The 19,121-nt window shown below is 41.7% G+C and overlaps 1 protein-coding gene across 1 annotated transcript in view; it reads right to left on the minus strand.

The window, feature by feature from the left end:
- The window catches only part of DOCK5 (dedicator of cytokinesis 5), a 169,138-nt gene that overhangs the window by 56,595 nt on the left and 93,422 nt on the right, over positions 1–19,121 (minus strand). The window contains exons 11-19 of the mRNA XM_069484838.1: positions 18,397–18,469; positions 16,166–16,308; positions 13,611–13,736; positions 11,923–12,047; positions 9,959–10,057; positions 8,270–8,342; positions 6,171–6,274; positions 4,967–5,150; positions 49–146 (exon numbers count right to left, since the gene is read on the minus strand). Coding sequence (XP_069340939.1) covers positions 49–146; positions 4,967–5,150; positions 6,171–6,274; positions 8,270–8,342; positions 9,959–10,057; positions 11,923–12,047; positions 13,611–13,736; positions 16,166–16,308; positions 18,397–18,469 — 1,025 coding nt within the window. The remainder of the gene's footprint in view (positions 1–48; positions 147–4,966; positions 5,151–6,170; positions 6,275–8,269; positions 8,343–9,958; positions 10,058–11,922; positions 12,048–13,610; positions 13,737–16,165; positions 16,309–18,396; positions 18,470–19,121) is intronic.

The following is a 19,121-nucleotide window of genomic DNA, read 5'->3' on the forward strand; positions in this document are numbered from 1 at the left end:
ACTAATGATATAGTAGGTATATGTCTCAATAAGAATATGTGAACCTACCTTAACAATCTCTCCTCCATCCACCTCCATTAACTTCTTTAGGTTGTGTTTAATGTTCTGGGAGTTGGAACGCCAATTTAGCAAGCCTAACAGATCCACTGGGAAGAATGACCACAAACCATAAACATTAGACACCGATTAGAAGGAGAGACCCAGACCATCTCAGAACACAGCTACAGAATTCCCTAGAAAATAACCATTGCTTTTAACAGTGGCTAATTCAAGGTGTATCTTATGTATTCTTTTAATTTACTATCTCCTATCTAAGTCAGAGAAAATCTTGTGGTCCTCTCCCATTCTTCAGAGAGAAAAAAAAATACCCACTAATGTGCAAGTACATGAAAGAATATCTGACTGCAGCCTGCATTTCTCTGATGACAACATAGTCGTAAGAAGTAAACCTCCAAAAGCATTCTTATGTAATTTTACTACCTCTAATTTGCTGCCTACTTAGTTTGTCCCTGATCTACATCTGGATGGACTGAGAGGGAAAAAGGAACTTTTATATATATACATATAAAGAATATATATATGTTCATTAATTCATTTTAACATCACGACTGCACTGTAGAGATTTTATTTTTTCCATTTTTTAATGACAAAACTGAGGCTTTGTGAAACTAAATTACTTAAGTCACACACTAAGCGGTGGTAGAAATGGAATTTACTTAGAGATTTATCTGATTCCAAAAACCAAGTCCTTGCTACCCTGTCCTACTGCGTCCCCCAGAGTTCTTTGAAGGAACAGACAGACAAGCACATCAGACAGGTCGCTATTTCAAAGGAAGGCAGAACAGATTCGTGGCTGTAAGCGCAAATCTGGGATAAAAACCTCGAGGTGTTTTTGGATTTAAAATGCAGAATTTTGCATCTTAAAGCTACTTATAGCTTTAATAAATGTTGAGCTATTAAAAATGTCACAGGGAAATGACAGTTATCCAGACTGTGACTATATTATCATCATGTTTAGTACATTAAGCTGCTATTACCATTCAGAGTATTATCTAGTAAAAGTAGCAATGGGTACTTTTTAATCAATGGATTTGTATAAATATCTATAAGGAGCTGCAAATGTATAGTTTCATTAGAACAGTTAGTTTTCTTTATGGGTTTATTAGCTTCCACATTGTTTAGGCCCCAGTTATGCCTGGGTCACTGGGAATGACCATCCTACAGCCATATTAGTTATTATCCAAATGTTATCGTAAGTATTATCCCAGTTCATATTGCCATGAGAAGTGTGGAGGAATACAGGATATATTCAAAATCCTTGGGAACACCGAGTGTGAAAGGGCAAGTTACAGAAGAATTCATACAGGTTGATGCCACTTATATAAAGTAAAAAAATATGCAAAACTAGATAATATATTTTTCAGGGCTACAAACGTAGTAAAACTATAAAGAAAAGCAAGGATATGACAATCCCCAAATTTTAGGGCAGTGATTGCCTTTGGGAGAGGATTAGGGAACACATACTTTTAAAAAGAAAAGAAAGACATAGAAAAATCCCAAGTTTTGGAGTTATAAACATCTTTTTCAAAACTCAAGGCTATGGCTTATGAGTTGAGGCAAGATACTTTACCACTTTAAAACTCAATTTTCTGATTACTAAACTGGGGCAGATCATGGCAGAGTTGGCGTCTTCATGTCCAGGTGGTGGAGGGTAAAGTGAAATGACAAGTGTGCCCCGCCTGGCACAAACCCCACACCTGCAGGAACGCAAACTCCTCTCTCTTTTTCCTGAAACAACAAACCCATTCCCACCCTCCATCTGGGCCAAGCAATAAATGATCCCACACAAATTGGTCCGTTCAAGTGTTTTAAAAATGAACGGAACAAAAAAGAGAGTCTTTGAGATCTACTGGTGACAAACCTCAGTGGCTTTTAGCCTTTTGAGCCTGAGATTCCCCCTTAGGGGAAGGAGAAAGACCGTTGGTCACGGTCCCAGGGAGAGGGGACAGCCACCCTCTCTGCTCAGTAAACGCCCTTGAAGAGTGGATGGTTTATTAATGTTCTTCTGCTTTTTATTAAATTAAATCGGTTCTTTATAATTTCCATCAAGTCAGTAGAAAGCAAATGCACAAACAATGCACGATTATCTGTCCCTGGAACGCCCTGTTCCCTCTGACGCTGGCAATGTCTTTGTGGTGTCTCCAACTGTCCCAGTATGTCCCCTCTCCCTGCACTCGGTCCACACTGGCAGCCTACCACTCCCGTCGGGATCAGACAAGGTTTGCCTCTTCAAACCTTCGGACTAAGATATTACTTAAGATTTTTTTTTGGTATGTTGAGTTTTTTTTTTATGCGATCTGAACAGCAGATCTCAATGGGAATGACAACAAAGAGAACCGTGTCATCCAATGGAACGTTCTGTGATGATGGAAACACTGTATATCTGCAGTGTCTAATATGAAAGCCACCAGCCAGGAACTTAAAATGTGACTACAGTGACTGATCCATAATTTTATTTAACTTTATCATTTGTCATTGCAAATAAAAACTGTATATATTTATGGTGTACAATGCGATATTTTGATATATGCACACACTGTGGAATAGCTAAATCAAGCTAATTAATATATGCATTACCTTACATACTCATTTTTTTGTGGTGAGAACACTTAAAATCTACTTTCTTAGCAATTTTAAAGTATACAATATATTATTAAGTATAGTCACTCTGATGTACAATAGATCTCTTGAACTTATTCCTCCTGTCTCATTGAAATGTTGTATCCTCTGGCCAACATCTTCCCAAACCCTTCTCTTCTAATTTTAATTAATTTAAATTTCACAAGCTACATGTGTGTAGTGGCTGCCACGTCAGGACAGCACAGGTTAAGAACATTTAGAAGACAAAGTAGATAGCAGATCAAGTGTTTAAACTGAAGACTGCAACTCGCCAATAAACTTTCCTGAATTTTTGACTTCTGGATAACAAACAACGTAACAATACGGTTATCTCTAACAGAAATTCCTTTTGCTTTTCGTTACAAGTTAACTTTACAAACTTTCTTATTTTCTTTGTTCTTCTTTGAACTCTAGTCTGGAAAGGATAATCTACTAGGTGTTTAATAACTGCCGTTCCTCTCACATATCGCTTGATAGTCCTAAAAGTACATTTATGCTTTGTATCGTCTACTACCATACTTAAAAAAATAACGTTTTGACATTGCATAGGTAAAAATTTGGAAAATACCAAACAGAATAAGGAAAAGAAGAATTACTCAAACTTTTGGAATTATTCCTTTTAGTCTTGTACAAATAACAATGATGGTAATGATGATGATAGCTGACATTCATATAGTGTTTCCAACGGACTAGACACTTATTTTCATTTAGTTCATTCTTCAAAATACACTATCACTGCTCCCATTTTAAAGAGACCAGGTCACCTGCCCGGGCTGAAACAGCTTGTCCGTAGCAGAGCTGGAATCTGAACCCAGGCAATCTGGATCCCAGTTGTTCCCATGGATTTAAACAACCCCGAGATCACACCACACACAGTGTTATCACAAAAATTCGCCTTGTCCTTGACTATGTTTTGAAAGATGATATTTAGCAGCTGCACATATTTTGTCACTTAATTATATTATAAAATTTAGTTACACTGACCCTGACTACTGGACACATTTGGGTTGTTTCCAGAATTTCCCTGTTATAAATAATAGGGAAACGTCCTCATACATACATCTCTGTGCACATCTCTCATTGTTTACTTAGGTTCAACTTCTAGGAGTCAAAGGGCTCAGCCAAAGGGTCTGAAGATATTTAAAATCCTCCATAAATATCGTACCCTTTAACCTATCAGCAGTTTATTATATTTACTTTTTCCATAACAAGAGTTATATTACTGATAAAATTTTTTCATGTCTTCTATGACACTGAGAACACTTTCTGGCTTAGTTTTTGGTGACTGTGCTCTTACTTAAGTTTCCAAATGGCTCAGGCATGAACTTCACTCTGCGCCATCTAGCCACTTGTCCAAGTTGAAATACTATCCTTATTCTCTAATCAACCACAATTCACCAAAACAAACTCGATACTGATCCCTTCTAAAGAACAACCAGCATCCGGCCCCTGAGGGTACCTTATATCTAAACTGTTTTGTCTGTCTTTGCACTTTCTTAAAGCAGAGCTCCTGCCAGGCACCTCACCCAAACTGTCCACAAGGCCAAAGGCAGTAATCCTCTATGTCACATATGAGAGACAGAATTTCTAAGCAAGTCCCTGAGCAGCTAACTGTTGGTTTATAATATTCAGTAGGACTCCTTAGACATTACATAATTTAAATAAGTTGTTATTGGTTATCAAATGCCCTGCTAGACACAAAAGAAGTTAAAATTGGTATCAGAGATCTGAAGGAAAAAAAAAAAAGAATGAAGTCCCATTTGAACGATTTAGCTGATTTTATGGAAAAGCCCTGACTCTTGGAAAAAATGGGAGAGAGAGGAATATATGGCAGAAAACCACAACTCTAACAGGAAACCCTGCCACACCTATTGAGATAGGAGACTAATTCTATTTCTTGGCTAGTCTTTCCCGCCCTTGTTACTAACATCTCCTGTTGCATATACAGAATGCATTAGCAGGGATCTTTGCTGCCTTGCATTGAAGGAAGGAAACATAAGACTTGAATTTCACAGTCTCTGTTAATGAGTACATTTATAGGTTTTATGATATTTAAAAATACTGAAACGCTTTTCATCCTGTTTTAAGGAGAGACAACCAAACCTCAGAAGGAGATGTGCAATTTGATCAGTACTACCCAGATTAACTTCTGAAAAGCAGAGAGCAGGATCCAACATCCCACCTTGGAAGCCCTGGCCCTCGATGGTCCAGCCCCGCGGGTCTAACCAAGGAGCAAAAGAGGACCGAGCAGAAAGCTCACGTGCATCAGTGTTGTCACCACACCTACCGTTCTGGGTGAGCTTTGTGGAGCAAATGAGGGTGGCAATCTGAAAGCTATCTTTCGTGCTATCCTTGCTTGGGGTAAAGGCAGCCAGGTTTTTGGAGGCCTGGAGCTCTTTTTCTTCCATCTCCATCTTGGTCCCAGGCAGGGTCAGGTAGAACTTAGCATCTTCCATTTTCTTGTTGTCGCCCTAAAAAGGAAGCATGTTAGATGCTCCCATCAAATGATGGGGGACATCTCTTACATGCAAATGAGACTAGTTTCTATCACAAACACTGTGCATTTCCAGAATGACAAGGGTGGCTTTATCTAATTATCCCTAAGGTCCCTTCTACCTCTGAGACACGGTGGTATCTTTCCACAGAGTTTGAACCCAGAAAAATTATTTCATCACTGAATGAACTTGTGGTTTCTAGTTGTAAACTAGAAAGATGATCCAAGTCTATGCTAGAAATAATAAATACATTACAGAATAAAGTTGAGTTTCATTTATCTCAAACCCATAAATGGTCACAATGATACTTCTTTGGGTTGACGGAGGAAGAAATAACTTGCTCTGCGCCTTCCAAAACTATTTACAAACTAAGATGTTAAGAAAAATATTCATCAGGTGGATGCAATCAATCGAGCTACCAATTGGGTGAAAACTCCCTAGATATTGTTGGATACATGAGATCTTCCAGCATCTACTTGCTACTCTAAAACCTCAGTGGAAGCGATACCTCAGCAGCAGTTAGAAGGGAAGGATGGGGACCAAACCCGTAGGGGAGGAAACAAGGCCCCTAGAGCAGAGAAACGGTATCTGGTTCGTAGTGATGTAAAAACCACATCCTACCACACTCACCACACTCCATCCATGCCCGACAGTGCAACTGTCTGCGCCCCATGCAGGACGATGAAAAGAGCAGATCGGAAGAGGCCAGCCCCTTAAATTACTGCGGTGCAACCCCACTTGCAGGAGAGGGTGAGATGTTTCTTAGAAGACTAAGTAATAATGCACCTCATTCTCTCCAGAAAGGGGGTGCGAGACGGCGCAGCCGGTGTGACCAGAGCCCTTGGGGTTTCTAGACTTTAATGGGCAAACACATACAGTTCTAGAGAGGTTCCTGATGTTTATACACATAAATCTGCAAGGAGCCTTAAAAGCCAGTTTCAAAGGGAGTGAAATATTGTCTCAGCCATTTTCTGGGCCTCATTCTGTCAGCGCCACCTTATAAACCACCAGATCGTGCCTCCCGTCCTGCAGAGTGGTGCCATCCGGGTTCATCAGCTTCACGAAGGCCACCCCAAAGGCGCGCTCCGATTTGTCCCTGGCTGGAAAGACAGAAATATGTGCCTGAGCAGTGTGGAAAGACACCAGGGGGCGACAGCCATGACGGCTGGTTTCACGTGTTGCTCTGGGATGTGACTTCGACCATATCACAACAAACACGCTCCGGCAAGCTGCAAAAACACACACGTGCCATGTGTGTCACTGAAACAGGCTGGTACTCCCAAGCGTGCTCCTCTTTCTACGGTCCCTAACAGGTGAGATAACCCAGCTCTACCCCATGTCAACTCCATGTCCTCAACACCTCTGGAACCTGTCCCTTCTCTCCATTCCTCTGTCCCTACCTGAGTCCGGGCCACCCTCACCTCCTCCCTTGATTTCCACAAGACCTTCCTAACCCCTCTGTCTCCAGTGCTCTCCTGCCCAGTGCTCTTTCCACGCTGGAGTGAGGTTTCCAAAAATCAAACTCAATCTAAGTCAACCGCCCTGTTTCAAAACCCTTGAATGAGCCGTCTCCATTTCTGTTGTCCTACAACAGTCTGCGAGCACCTTTATGACGCTGCCCACAGTTTCCACTCCCTCTGCCCCGTCAACACATGAGCCTCGGTGCCCGAGAGGCAGACGTCTGTGCCCTGTGGCAGCCAGGGAGGAGGGTGTGGCTTGCCAGGGAGTCAGAGTGCCTCTCTCTGGCTCTCTGGGTGTCAGCCTCTGAGCTCACTGGGTCCCCTGCCTCGGTGTTTGTGGCTGGGATAACTTGTGGCCTGTTCTCATCACACGGCTCTGAGGTCTGCTGTGTCTCCTGGGTCTCCACCCTGGCTGAGCAGTAATCTGTTGTATGATTATAACTCAGTTTGTTTATCCATTCCCCTGCTGAAGGCCATCCAGTCTATTCCAGGGTTGGGGTATTATGAATAAAGCTGTTATGAACATAGTCCAAGCCGTCCTATCCCCTAAAAACACCCAACGAGAAACCACCCTTTAATGGTTCCTCCGTGACATGGTTCAAAGACATCTTCATCCTTCACGATCTAGCTCTACCCTGCTACCATCAGATTGTCTGGATGTCAAAACAGCTCGCTCACATGCCGGCCTTGGGACCCCAGGTGAGTGTCTAGCCTCTCTGGGCCTTAGTGTCTTTGTGTATAAATGTGCATAAAAGTAGAATGTGCCTTATTGGATTGTGATGGATACGAAACAGAGCCATGTACAAATAGGGCATCACACAATGTCTGGTACAAACTAAGACCTCGATAACTGCTAGCTTAGTACTGTATTAGAACCATATGAAATGGCTGACATTTGACTATCTTGACCCACAGAAATGGCAATTTCGCATGGCCTCGCCTGATTTTATTGCCCCTGTTGTTCCCACTTCAGCCATACTGAGCTCATCTCACTTCTCCCGTGTCACCCTTTACTGGGCTAACATCATCTACTCACCTTCAAGTCTCAGCTAAGATGTAGGAAATTGCACACGTACATCTCCCAGTCTGGGTACACTATTCTGTATGTAATCACCTGTTTCCTTGTTCACCTTCCTAACCAGACCCCAGAGACTCTGAGTGGCAGTGTCCTGCTGGCTGTCACACGCCGGGGCCTAAGACTTGAAGTAGTTCTTTTACGATAAAAATGGTAATTTCTGGAGATAAGAGATTAAACAGTTTTCTTGCTGCAGGACTTCTCAGCAATATGGCAACAAGTGTTTTGAATGTCTCGGGAGGAGATATAACATACAGCATTTCCTACACCTATTGACTATGAAACCCTTTTTGTCACGCAGCGCCCATTCACATGTCAGAGAATGTCAGTGTTCACAGAACGTATTTCAGTGGAAATTCTGATATAAAGTGATTAACGCACACCCTGGACACCCGGCAAAATCCATGATTCTGATTTCCTTGGCACCAAAGAATTCTGCAATAAAGTTGCCACGTATTTAGCTTCCAAGTATCTTGTTCTCTAGATCCACAAAAGGGCTGTCAAGGAAGAGTAAATATTTTTATTTTACAGAAATATGTCACACATCTCCTGACACTTACATTCCTGAGATGACCTGTGTCGGAAGGTAAATCGAATATGACAGTGTGTGACCTCTTCTATAGCGATGGATACCTGTATGATAGTAAGAAATTAATAGTTTACAGATACACAGTACTGTGCATGCCTGGCTCATTTTACAGACTTAGGTTCAATTTTAACAGCGCTGATTACTATAGGGTGAGATTTGGTACAAGGTTTCATTCAAAGGACAACAGCTATTTTCAAACCAAAAGAACCTCAAGATGAGATCATCTTGCTGTTTAGCATAGATTCTGAGTACAGAAATATTACAAGTTTCTAGACTTTTCTCAAGTACGAACAGTAAATACTTCAGAGGAAAAAGACTGTTACTTTCAGGTCTATACAGGACTTTGCAGATGGCAAGGTGTATACTGATATGGTAATAATGAGGGTGGATAACAGAAGGAAAAGATAGAATACTGGGGGCAAAGAAGCTTTCTGCCGATTACACACACATAGGCGGCAGGAAAACAGTGCCATGGGGCAATGAGAAGAGTAGAAAATTTGTGGTGAGTAGTTAAATTACGGCATGATCATATATATCCTGGAACATTATGCAAGTAGCTAAAAATACACGTCTGAAGAACTTACGCCTTGAGATAAGAAGTTTTAAAAAGCACAATATAAATGTGTATAAACAGCATCACTCAAAACATATGAACTACATAAAATTATTGAAAGTGGTTACTTCTAAATTAAGAGATGAGTGCAATATTTTTTGGTTTTCCTGTGGAGAGCTCACATGACTTCAACAATCAGAAAGAGCTACTGGAAGGCTAGGTTCAATGGCTCATGCCTGTAATCCTAGCACTTTGGGAGGCCAAGGTGGGAGGATTGCTTTGAGGTCAGGAGTTCGAGACCAGCCTGAGCACGAGTGAGACCCGATCTCCACGAAAAAAATAGAAAAATTAGCTGGGCATGGTGGCGTGCACCTGTAGTCTCAGCTACTCAAGAGACTGAGACAGGAGGATCCCTTGAGCCCAGGAGTCTGAAGTTACAGTGAGCTGTGCTGATGCCACTGAACTCTAGCCCAGGGCAGAAGAGCGAGACTCTGTCTCAAAAAAAAGGGAAAAAACAGAGCTATTGGAGCCTAGGATTCAGGAGTAGCCTCCAGTTCAGGCTCTGACACTAGTTAGCTCTGGGACCTGGGCAAGTCACTTAACTTCCTCGAGTCTCAGTACCTAATCAGAGAAAGGGCATTGCGATACCTGCTTGTTTTAGCTGCAAGAGCTGATATGGGGCTCAAAGGAGATGACTGATCTGAGAAGCACTTTGGAACTTGTAACACACATATTTAAGTTGAAAAGAGGCCCAGAAAACTTGGTTAGAGGCCAAGGAGAAAAAAAATGTTAGGAAACTGCTTGCACAGTGTGAAAATTTCCGTTTGATTTTGGACCATCTTGGCAGCCTATTACCTCATGACAACCAGAAGCTTCTCTATTCAAATTTCTGTACATTTGTGAATGAGAATGTTACTGAAGAACGCTGAGTTTATTAAAGATGCGTGCTCTTCTACAGAATTATAATTACAACAATTTCTTATTGATCACCATAGGCAACTTACCTAAAACGTCAGGGTGAAATAGGAATGATTTGGGGATAAAAAGAAGACAGGAATCTAAACACAGTTTAATAGACGACAGGGGTGACCCAAGACTCATTCTCACCTTGACAGTCTCATACCAACAGGGCTGCTTGACTTGGTAATAGACGACTGATTTGTATTCTGAAATGCCTTCATATCCCGCACCAGGATGAATTGCTTTCTTTGGATTGAAAAAGAAAATCAGGAAGAGATCATTTTGTCCAGAAAAGTAAGAGGACTCCACACAGCATGCATGACTCCCTTACCCCCTAACATGTCCACATATGCCCTACACTGGCATCTCTAAGCTAAGTTTGGGGTGAAGAGTAGAGAATTTCTACTACTTTATATGAGGGTCTGAGTGTATATATCTGGTAGCAGCTCCGGGACCCAGCACCATGAGAACACTCCTCTTTCCTGTAACTTTTTCTCTTCTATGCCCAGCCATGCACTCCCCTGATTCCTTCCCTCTTCTTTTCTCTCTCAGGGAACAGGAGTCCTGGTGAGGGTGACTGCAGTTAGGTCACCTGTGCAGATATAGCACGGTCTGGGGGACGGGGTTTCTACTTCCTGTCTACATTCTGCTTTGGGGGGTTGTGTGTGGGTACAGCACCGTCACCCAGACTCAGGGCAGCATCCTTTCCTAGGAATGAGCCAGCTAGTTCAGTGGAACCAGGACTCCACGGGGCACTTCCAAGCTAGTTGGCAAAGCTATGCAATGACCAGCCAGGAGAAGACGTATACTTGAAATGAGCTCATTGGGTTTGAGGGCTCTTATCAATGGCACAAATAAAACACTCCCAGCTGGGCGCGGTGGCTCATGCCTGTGATCCTAGCCTTCTGGGAGGTCCAGGCGGGAGGACTGCTTAAGGCCAGGAGTTGGAGACCAGCCTGAGCAAGAGTGAGACCCCATCTCTACTAAAAATAGAAAAATTAGCCAGGTGTGGTGGTGCACATCTGTAAGTCCCAGCTACTGGGAAGGCTGAGGCAGGAGGATTATTTGAGCCCAGGAGTTTGAGGTTGCTATGAGCTAGGCTGATGCCATGGCACCCTAGCCCGGGCGACAGAGCAAGACTGTCTCAAAATAAATAAATAAAATAAAATAAACAAATAAATAATTTCCATACGGTGGTCCAAGCATTCTTTTTATCTCCCTAACACAGAATGCCACTTGACTGTGTAAACCATTTGGATATGTTTCCTTCCAAGATCATAACATCCATGGGACATGGCAGGATTGTACACCATTGCTCCCTAAGCACTGACACAACGGGACACTTGGGGCGTTGAATGCAGTAAGAGCTCGATCCTTGGATTCCAAAGCAGGTAGCTATGGCTCATACCAGAGGAGCCAGATTTCCGTTGAGGTCATGGAGGCCTCCTGTGGCCAGTCCTCCTCTCCAATGTCAGAATCAGGACTTATGTCTCTGTGCGGACAGAAAGCTGCCAGACTTGGAGGAACTCTGGACCAGAAATCAGGAGACCTGGATCCTCTCCCAGCTCTGCCACTAATCGCTGTGTTTCCCAGAGGAAGGGACTCATCCCTTCTGGATTTCCTGCAGTCTCCTGGTCATTCAAACTAAAGAGCGGCGGGAGCCGACTTCCACCCAAGGGCTCGTCTAGGTTAACAGCCTCTGCTGGACACGTCTCCTTCGGTTCTGCTCACTCAGGAGAAGAAATGTGCCTCCTGTGCCTTTGGAGCACTCGGGCCACTTCGCTCAGCCCCAGGGGAGCCGATCAAGCTTGAAAGTGGCTAAATGACTTGGCAATGACAAAGCACCTCCGCGTGGGAAGCACACACGTGAAATCACTCGTGGCTGGAGTTACTTCCTAGCACCACGTGGACACTTAAACGTAAGCGTCTCAATGGCCTCATTAGTCAAACTAGTCATTGCTAACCACAAGTTTAACAGGTTTTATTATTTCTTTCCTTGTGAAAACCAAACCCACCCTGATGTGGAGAAGAAATTAAAATACAGCCAGAAGTCTATGGTTATCATAAAGCTGGGTGTGACGACAGCAGGACTTCTGGGCAGCCCCGCCTACCTCCAACACCTTGCCATCCTCGTCGTGCACGGACATAGTCACCTCCACGTTCTTGGGTGTCTTCTTTTTCCCTTTGTCAAACTCGCCGTGGATGAGGGTGACATAAATATCGTTCCGAACATCTCCTGCAACATGACAACCCATCCTGTGAGTGTTGCTGAGAGATGACATTTTTAAGCTTCAAAATGTAATAAGACACAGAAGATAAATAAAATACGAAATGCTCTGGCTTTATAATCAACTATTCATATGACAAAAGTCTTCTCTGCATATTTCTCTTTTCAGCTTACCTCATTTTACCTTTCCACGCATACCATGCCAGATTTCAAAGAGAAACTCACCTTGCCCAAAGAATAAATTTCTCTATGTTTTTTTTTTTTCTTCAGATTCCTGTCTTGCTATAGCAGTAAAACTGCCTTCAGTTATGGGATATTACCAATAGTTATTTTTTTTTTCCTGCACTGGTACTTTTTTAAATTTTTAATTATGGGTACATAATAGTTATATATATTTGTAGGGTTCATGTGACCTTTTTATACATGCATACAAGGTGTAATCATCAAACAGGCCTTTATCATTTCACTGTGTTAGGAACATTCCAATTCCACTGTTATTTTAAAATACACAATAAATTACTGTTAACTATGTCTACCCTATTTTTGCTACCGATTTCTAGATCTTATTCATTCTGTCTAACTGTATTTTTGTCCCCATTAACCATCCTCACTTTATCTCAGCCTCAAGATAAAACATTTTCCCAGAACGTTGATGAGTGTGTATTAGGGTAAAATAGCTCTGAAATGGATGAAATAAGCAAAGAACTACCTTTTTTTGATGAGGAAGAAAAGCTCATTTTGTAACTCTTTTATTCCTTCGTTCCACAAATATTCATTTAATACCCACTAGGTGCAGATATAGTGTGTGCAGCAACCAATTAGTAGTGTCCCTTCATTTCCCAAAGAAGGAGTAAGATTTTGTATTATTTGAAAAGAATTTGAGTTTTTCATGCAAGAGGTAAGTTAGTTTTCTAGAATTTTTCTAACATGGCATGGTTGGCTTTCTAGAATTTTTATTCATATCAGTTAGTTCATAGTAATATATATAAAATTCCTCTATGGACCAATTTCCTTTTACTAGAATGAAAATTAAGAACTGGAGCGGGTGAAGTCAGTGAATTCAAGAGAACACATATGGAGATCACCAACATATGGTGGCAAAAAAGATGAACCTACAACAAGAAACCAGAGAATGTTTGCATTCTTGTCCCCAACAAGAATGAGGACAGCGAGAGCTCAGTGGGAATGTAAGAGGAAGGAGCAGAGGGTCCCCCCGAGATTGGGCAGAGCAAGGAGCCCACATGCTGGAATGTCACCGTGAGAACAGGGACACACAAATGAAGCATATTCACTTCCTGGACTGAGACCCTGTGCTATTTGGGAGGGTTCGGGCAGAGTATAAAGGAAAAGAGAGTGAGTAGAAAATTCTGAGCGACGTTTAAAAGCATCAGCTCGGGCTCGTACGCTGGGCAGCTTTTTAAGGTATCACAAGCAACGCTGTTTGCATCTCCCAACTGTTTTGGTGCCATGGAACATAAACAACCAAATCTTACAGACCCAATGGCCTCAACTGTCCAGTTAGAAGTAAGTGCTGCCTGGGAGGAAGCTAACAGGTGAGTAAAAGCTGTTTACCTGGCAGTATTATTTCAGGAAAGCCCATTTTCCGCGCTATTGCTGTTGATCTGTCAACCAAGTGCGAAAAATTCTTCTGAACCTGTGTGAGGTCACCTGGCAAAAGCTTCAAGGACACCCAAAGACCTTTAAAGAATCAAAGGATAAACTTTTAGTTCTTTGTATGATCTACGTAACACACACGCGTAAGTGTTGAGAAAAACATTTAAGTTGTATAGTAATAACCAGATACCTTATTATAAAGAAATAAATTCTCCCCCAGTTAACAAATAATTTTAACGACACTCCCATCAAAATAACAACAGGGCTTCTTTGAGAATTTGACAGAGATGTGAAGAGATGTTTATTTTGGGGAAAAAATGAGTAGAAATAGGCCCTATCAGACACCACAATAGATTGTAAAGATACAACAATATGTGATCCCTAGTGGTAAAAAAAGATATATTAATACAAATCGATACCAAAGTATATTGTAAAGCTACAGTAATGTGTGATACTAGTGGTAAAAAAGATACATAAAACAATGAAATTAAATACTGTAATATATAGCAATTTAATATATGGCAAAAGAGATATAATGAATCATGAAAAAACCCAATAATTTCATAAATGTGCCGGGATAATTTTCTTGCTGCTCAAAGCAGAATTTAATTTCATACCTCGTATTTTCATTAAAATTAATTCCTAATATAAGCAGGAAAAAGACAAAATTAAAAGAAAAATTACATATACAGTCATTAAACCTCTGAGAATGACTCACTTTTCGAAAGAGAGAAACAAATGAAAAAAATCATAAAAGCAAAAGAATTACCTATATACAAACTAAAATCTTTTGATATACATAAAAAAGTAAAAAGTACACTACAAAAGGGTAACATAAGAAATTGCAAATTTATATCCATTAAAAGAAAAACATTAAGATTCTCACCAATAAACAGGATATGAACAGACAATTCACATGGAAGTAAAAGAAGCTTATAAATATTTGGCAAACCAAAAATTGCAAAAATACGTGTCTTAAATAAGAAAGATTATTATCCTCATTACATAAAGAGCTCATATAATCTGAGAAGGAAAATTTTAGGAAACTCATAAATATATACGAAGGCTAGATTAATTCACCTTCAAGTCATTTCTTAAAATGCGAATGAACTAAGGGAGTCCACCTTTCACCTTCCAACAGGTAAAAACATTCAAAACTCAGTCTGCAAAGTGAGCAAGAGTACAGTAGGATGAACACTCCAACGAGGTGATTAGTACCCACTGGTAGAAATCTATGGCAAGCAATCTGGCAACGTGTACATCTCCAGGATTAACACACTGACTGCCACGTGAGTTGTATTTAACTCAGGCTAGTTTTGTGCCTGGGGCCACAAGAAGCAGAACCCTGCAGTTGGTTCATGAAAATCTTACTTGTTGATGTTCTCGTTGTTATAATTAATATTGACAATTTAATTCTAAAAACGTGGATTGCATTTCTGTGCATATAACTCAAGCACAGAAAACAATAAAAAAATAACAAACTAGAAAGGATTGTTTGTTTTAAATAAAATGCCACAGTCCCAGGGAAAAAATTTTTTCTTCTAATGTGGTAGTCAATGTGTTAAGCTTGTTTCCTCCATGTGACCCAGAAATCTCACTTCTAAGAATTTTCTTAGGGAGGTAGTCCTAAATATAGAAAAAGTTTTATGTATAAAGATAGTCATAGCAGAGTTACTTAAATTTATAATTGTAACAAATTAGAAAGTACTTAAATGTTTATCTAGGGGATTCAATTTTCTTAAATCTAAACCACAGAATATTATGCAACCACAAAAAATATTTATGAAGAGCATAAAAACAGTTGAAAAGTGCTTGTTTTGTTAAGCAACAACAGAGGAAATGAATTTTTTCCAGTTTTGTTAAAAATAAACATTTTTAACACTCTATTTAGTATAAGAGTTTTCCACTCTAACTGAAATTATATCCTTAGGTTAAGAGCTCAAAAAAACCAGAAACACATTTAGTTACTTGTTTTCAGATTCCATTTGATTTAAAATGCAGTTTCAATAAGCAGAACTTCTTTTAGTTAAAACTGTATCAACAGAATGTTATGCAGAGGTAATAAAAACAACTTAAAAAGTTCTGCATTATTTTTTATTAATACATATTCACATTACTTTCTTTCCTCTCAACTTTAGGAAATATTATGGGGTAAACCTATTCAGAATGGAACACAATTATTCTCCAATCTCTTTTCCTTTGTGTGTTCACCTGGAGTCGGGATAGGGAATGAAGGGTAGACAAAAGTGAGGCAAGATTCAGGGGGTAAAAATTTGTTCCATAGAATATACGAGATACAACTGTGATCCAACTCACTACTGGGCGTATCTCAATGTTCTTCAAGCATTAAAAGGCTCTGATAGGAAGTGCGGTGGGCGGACCCCAGCACAGGCTGTTCTGTATCAGAGAAAGATAATGCAAGGGCAGGAGTCCAAGGACCCAGCTCAGCATGTCCCCCTACCCTAAGCAAAGTCCCCTCCCAGCTCAGTAGACAGGGCCACTGGGCTGTGTACCTTGTCCTTTGTGATTCACTTCCTTCGCTGCTATCACTTTGTTCAAGACCGAAGTGAGCGGCTCATTCTCCCCGATCACATGCGATGTTATCAAGGGCGACATGATGAGCTGCCTCTGGCGGATGTAGGTTTCCATCGCGATCCTGGGAAAGGCAGAAATCAGGGGTAAGGAGGGAAAGGAAGTGTCTGCAGCACAACCCTGATAGTGGTGGCTTTTATGGGAGTAACTTGGACATACAACACTAAACTCTTTCCATCTTTTCCTTTATTTTTCCATGGGGCGTCTATCTTAAACACTAAATTCATCTTTGAAATGACTTGAGGCAAAGCGAAAAAAAAAAAACCAACAATAAACAAAACTGAAAGCCAAATGTTAATAGCTAAAATCACGGGCAATGCTCCATGCTCTTTTTGAGGTGGAAGAGGCTGCCGTAATGGAATTTATAAAGGACGGCCCGTGGGAGGGACAGGAAGCTCAGCTTCCAGTTCTACTTGTACTTGACACTGAGCTCTGCAAGAGTCTCCCTCCAAGCCTCAGTTTCCTCATTAGACAGGAGACGGGCTTGGGTCATATGCCTTTGAGGCTCCCGTGCAGTGCTAACACTCCATGTATGAGAGCAGTGTAAATGCCGGGCATCTAGTGGGTGTTCTTAGATGTCCATGCAGTGACAAACTACATCCAGGATCGCCATGGCATGGGTGCGGCCAAACAAGCTCACTTGAATGGTCACATCAGGCTGAGGCTCAGAAAGGGTGATCAAAGAACCGAACACAGCCCCCATTCTACGGACAGCAGACACGCTATCAGTAACCACAGATCTGCCCGGCGCAGCACAATAGTCCCCTGTCTTCTCTGACCGCCACATTCCGGCCAGCTTTCCCTGCGGGGCTCCTTGTACCCTGACAATAAAACACGCTGCATGTGTGGCTGGAAAATCGGACTGCTCTAGTCTGAGATGTTGTTTTTTTTTCCCCCCCCCAAATGACTCTCTCTAGATGGATTTCCAAAATACACATACAAAACCCTCCTGGAGGAAAACGCTATAAAGTTTTTGAAGTAGGTTATGAAATAGGTTACGAAGTAGGTTCTAAATCTTAGCAGTGAAATGCCAGAGGCTGCCATCTGCATGGTGAACGCTTTGCTGTGGCTGCTGGCCGCACGGGGAGCAGTAATCAAATTAGGGCTGGGTTTGTCGGGGACTCAAAGCATGTATTATTTCACAGTGGGGACAATCTCAGGGCTCACTGTGGCGGCGTGGCTGCTGGAGGAGAGCTGGTTCAGAAATTAAGCAGGGGAGGCACACAACCAAAGAAAGAAACCCACTGTGAAGGTGAAAACAAATACAAAGACATATATTTCAGGTAGCTTTCATATCCACGAATGCTGCTCCTACTATGTATATATAACAATATTAATACATATATAATACATTATATTTGCATATGATAGGAGCAGCTGATGACGTACTGGCAGGGGTCAGTTCTGGCAATGTCCCCAGTGGCCACCAGGCCACCATCCCTCGTGCCAGTGCTGGAGCCAGTCACACTTGCACCCCCACAGTTATAGGGATTGAGATTTGCTCCCAACGGCTCCCCAGTGGCCCACCCAGGGCTCCAGCTCCTGAAGCTCAGGATGGGGGATGCTTTCATGCACTGCCAGGCTGGCTGTCCCCACACCTGCAAGAACCCTAACCCATGGGTTCTCCGAGGGCTCTTTACTCTCTTATCTCCTAACTTGCTTCTCCAAGTGTGGTTCCCTGACCAGTAGCACCAGTAATCCACTGCAAGCTTGCCACACACAGATCTCAGACCTACTGAATCAAATTCTTCACTCTACCAAGACCCCAGGCGATTCGTATGCATGACGCAGTAGGAGAAGCCCCGTGCTATCCCACGTGATTCCTTGCCTTCCGTGACACCTATTCCATATTATACTCCAGCACTTCTGACACCAAAATGGCACCATCCTCAGGATTCTGGTGCAGACAGACAGGTGCCCTTTATTTTTATTAATATTTTCCTCTGGTCATTTCTGTAGAATCAGGAAAGTTCTGTTTACCGTCTTAAATGAGTGCAACATAAAGGACTTTGAAAAGAGTCTTCTGTCCAGCTCCTATGTGACCATCTTCCCTAACTAGGAGAATGATTCCCGCACCTGGTTCTGCGTGAACACGCCACTCAACGGCTAATCCAGGTCGCAGGTCACCTGGGAGAAGCGCCAAACTACTTACTGCTGAAAGGGAATAAAATGCTGCTTTTCTTCATCGTCCACCTTCCCATGTATGATATCAGTAATATCCATCACTAGGAGAGAGATAAACTCAATTAAAGACAGTAATTGTTTCATGCCTCAGCAAGTTACTACGGAAAAGGACAATCCCGGCAGACATAAAACACCAGGGGAAGAAAGATACCAACCAAGCAGGGACGTTTCTTTTATTTCTTTGCCAACCAAGATTCCCAGTGTACCCATCCAGCCCAGTAAGAGAGCAATTCATGGAGTGCTTGGAAAAGGCCTGGATTTAACTGGATCATGCCTGCAGACTGCCCACTTTAAAGATTCTACAAGACTGAGTTGCTAAATTCTTGAGAAATCTGACACCAGATTACTTTTCAGTAAGCCTGCATTCAAAGCCACAGAGAATACGTATTTCTGGCAGGAGTGTCCGAAGAAGTAAAGACTTGGAGAGAGAAACTCAAGACTGGAAGTGGTCAACTGTCACTTTGATTTGACATATTCTCACCTGGTTTCCACGTGAGCCGGGTCACCAGTAGCACAAAATAGATCATATTGTGATTTGCTCTTCTGCACACAAGAAGAGCATTTAATAGAAAGCACTGCGCTAAGCCTACTGCATGTACTATCCTGTTTACACAGATACCTTAGCCCCATTTTGAGAGATGAGGAAACTGAGGCACAGGAAGTTTAAAGAACTTGCCCTAAGTCTTGAAGTGG

Source organism: Eulemur rufifrons, chromosome 12 (genome assembly GCF_041146395.1).
Source record: "Eulemur rufifrons isolate Redbay chromosome 12, OSU_ERuf_1, whole genome shotgun sequence".
Taxonomy (NCBI): domain Eukaryota; kingdom Metazoa; phylum Chordata; class Mammalia; order Primates; family Lemuridae; genus Eulemur; species Eulemur rufifrons.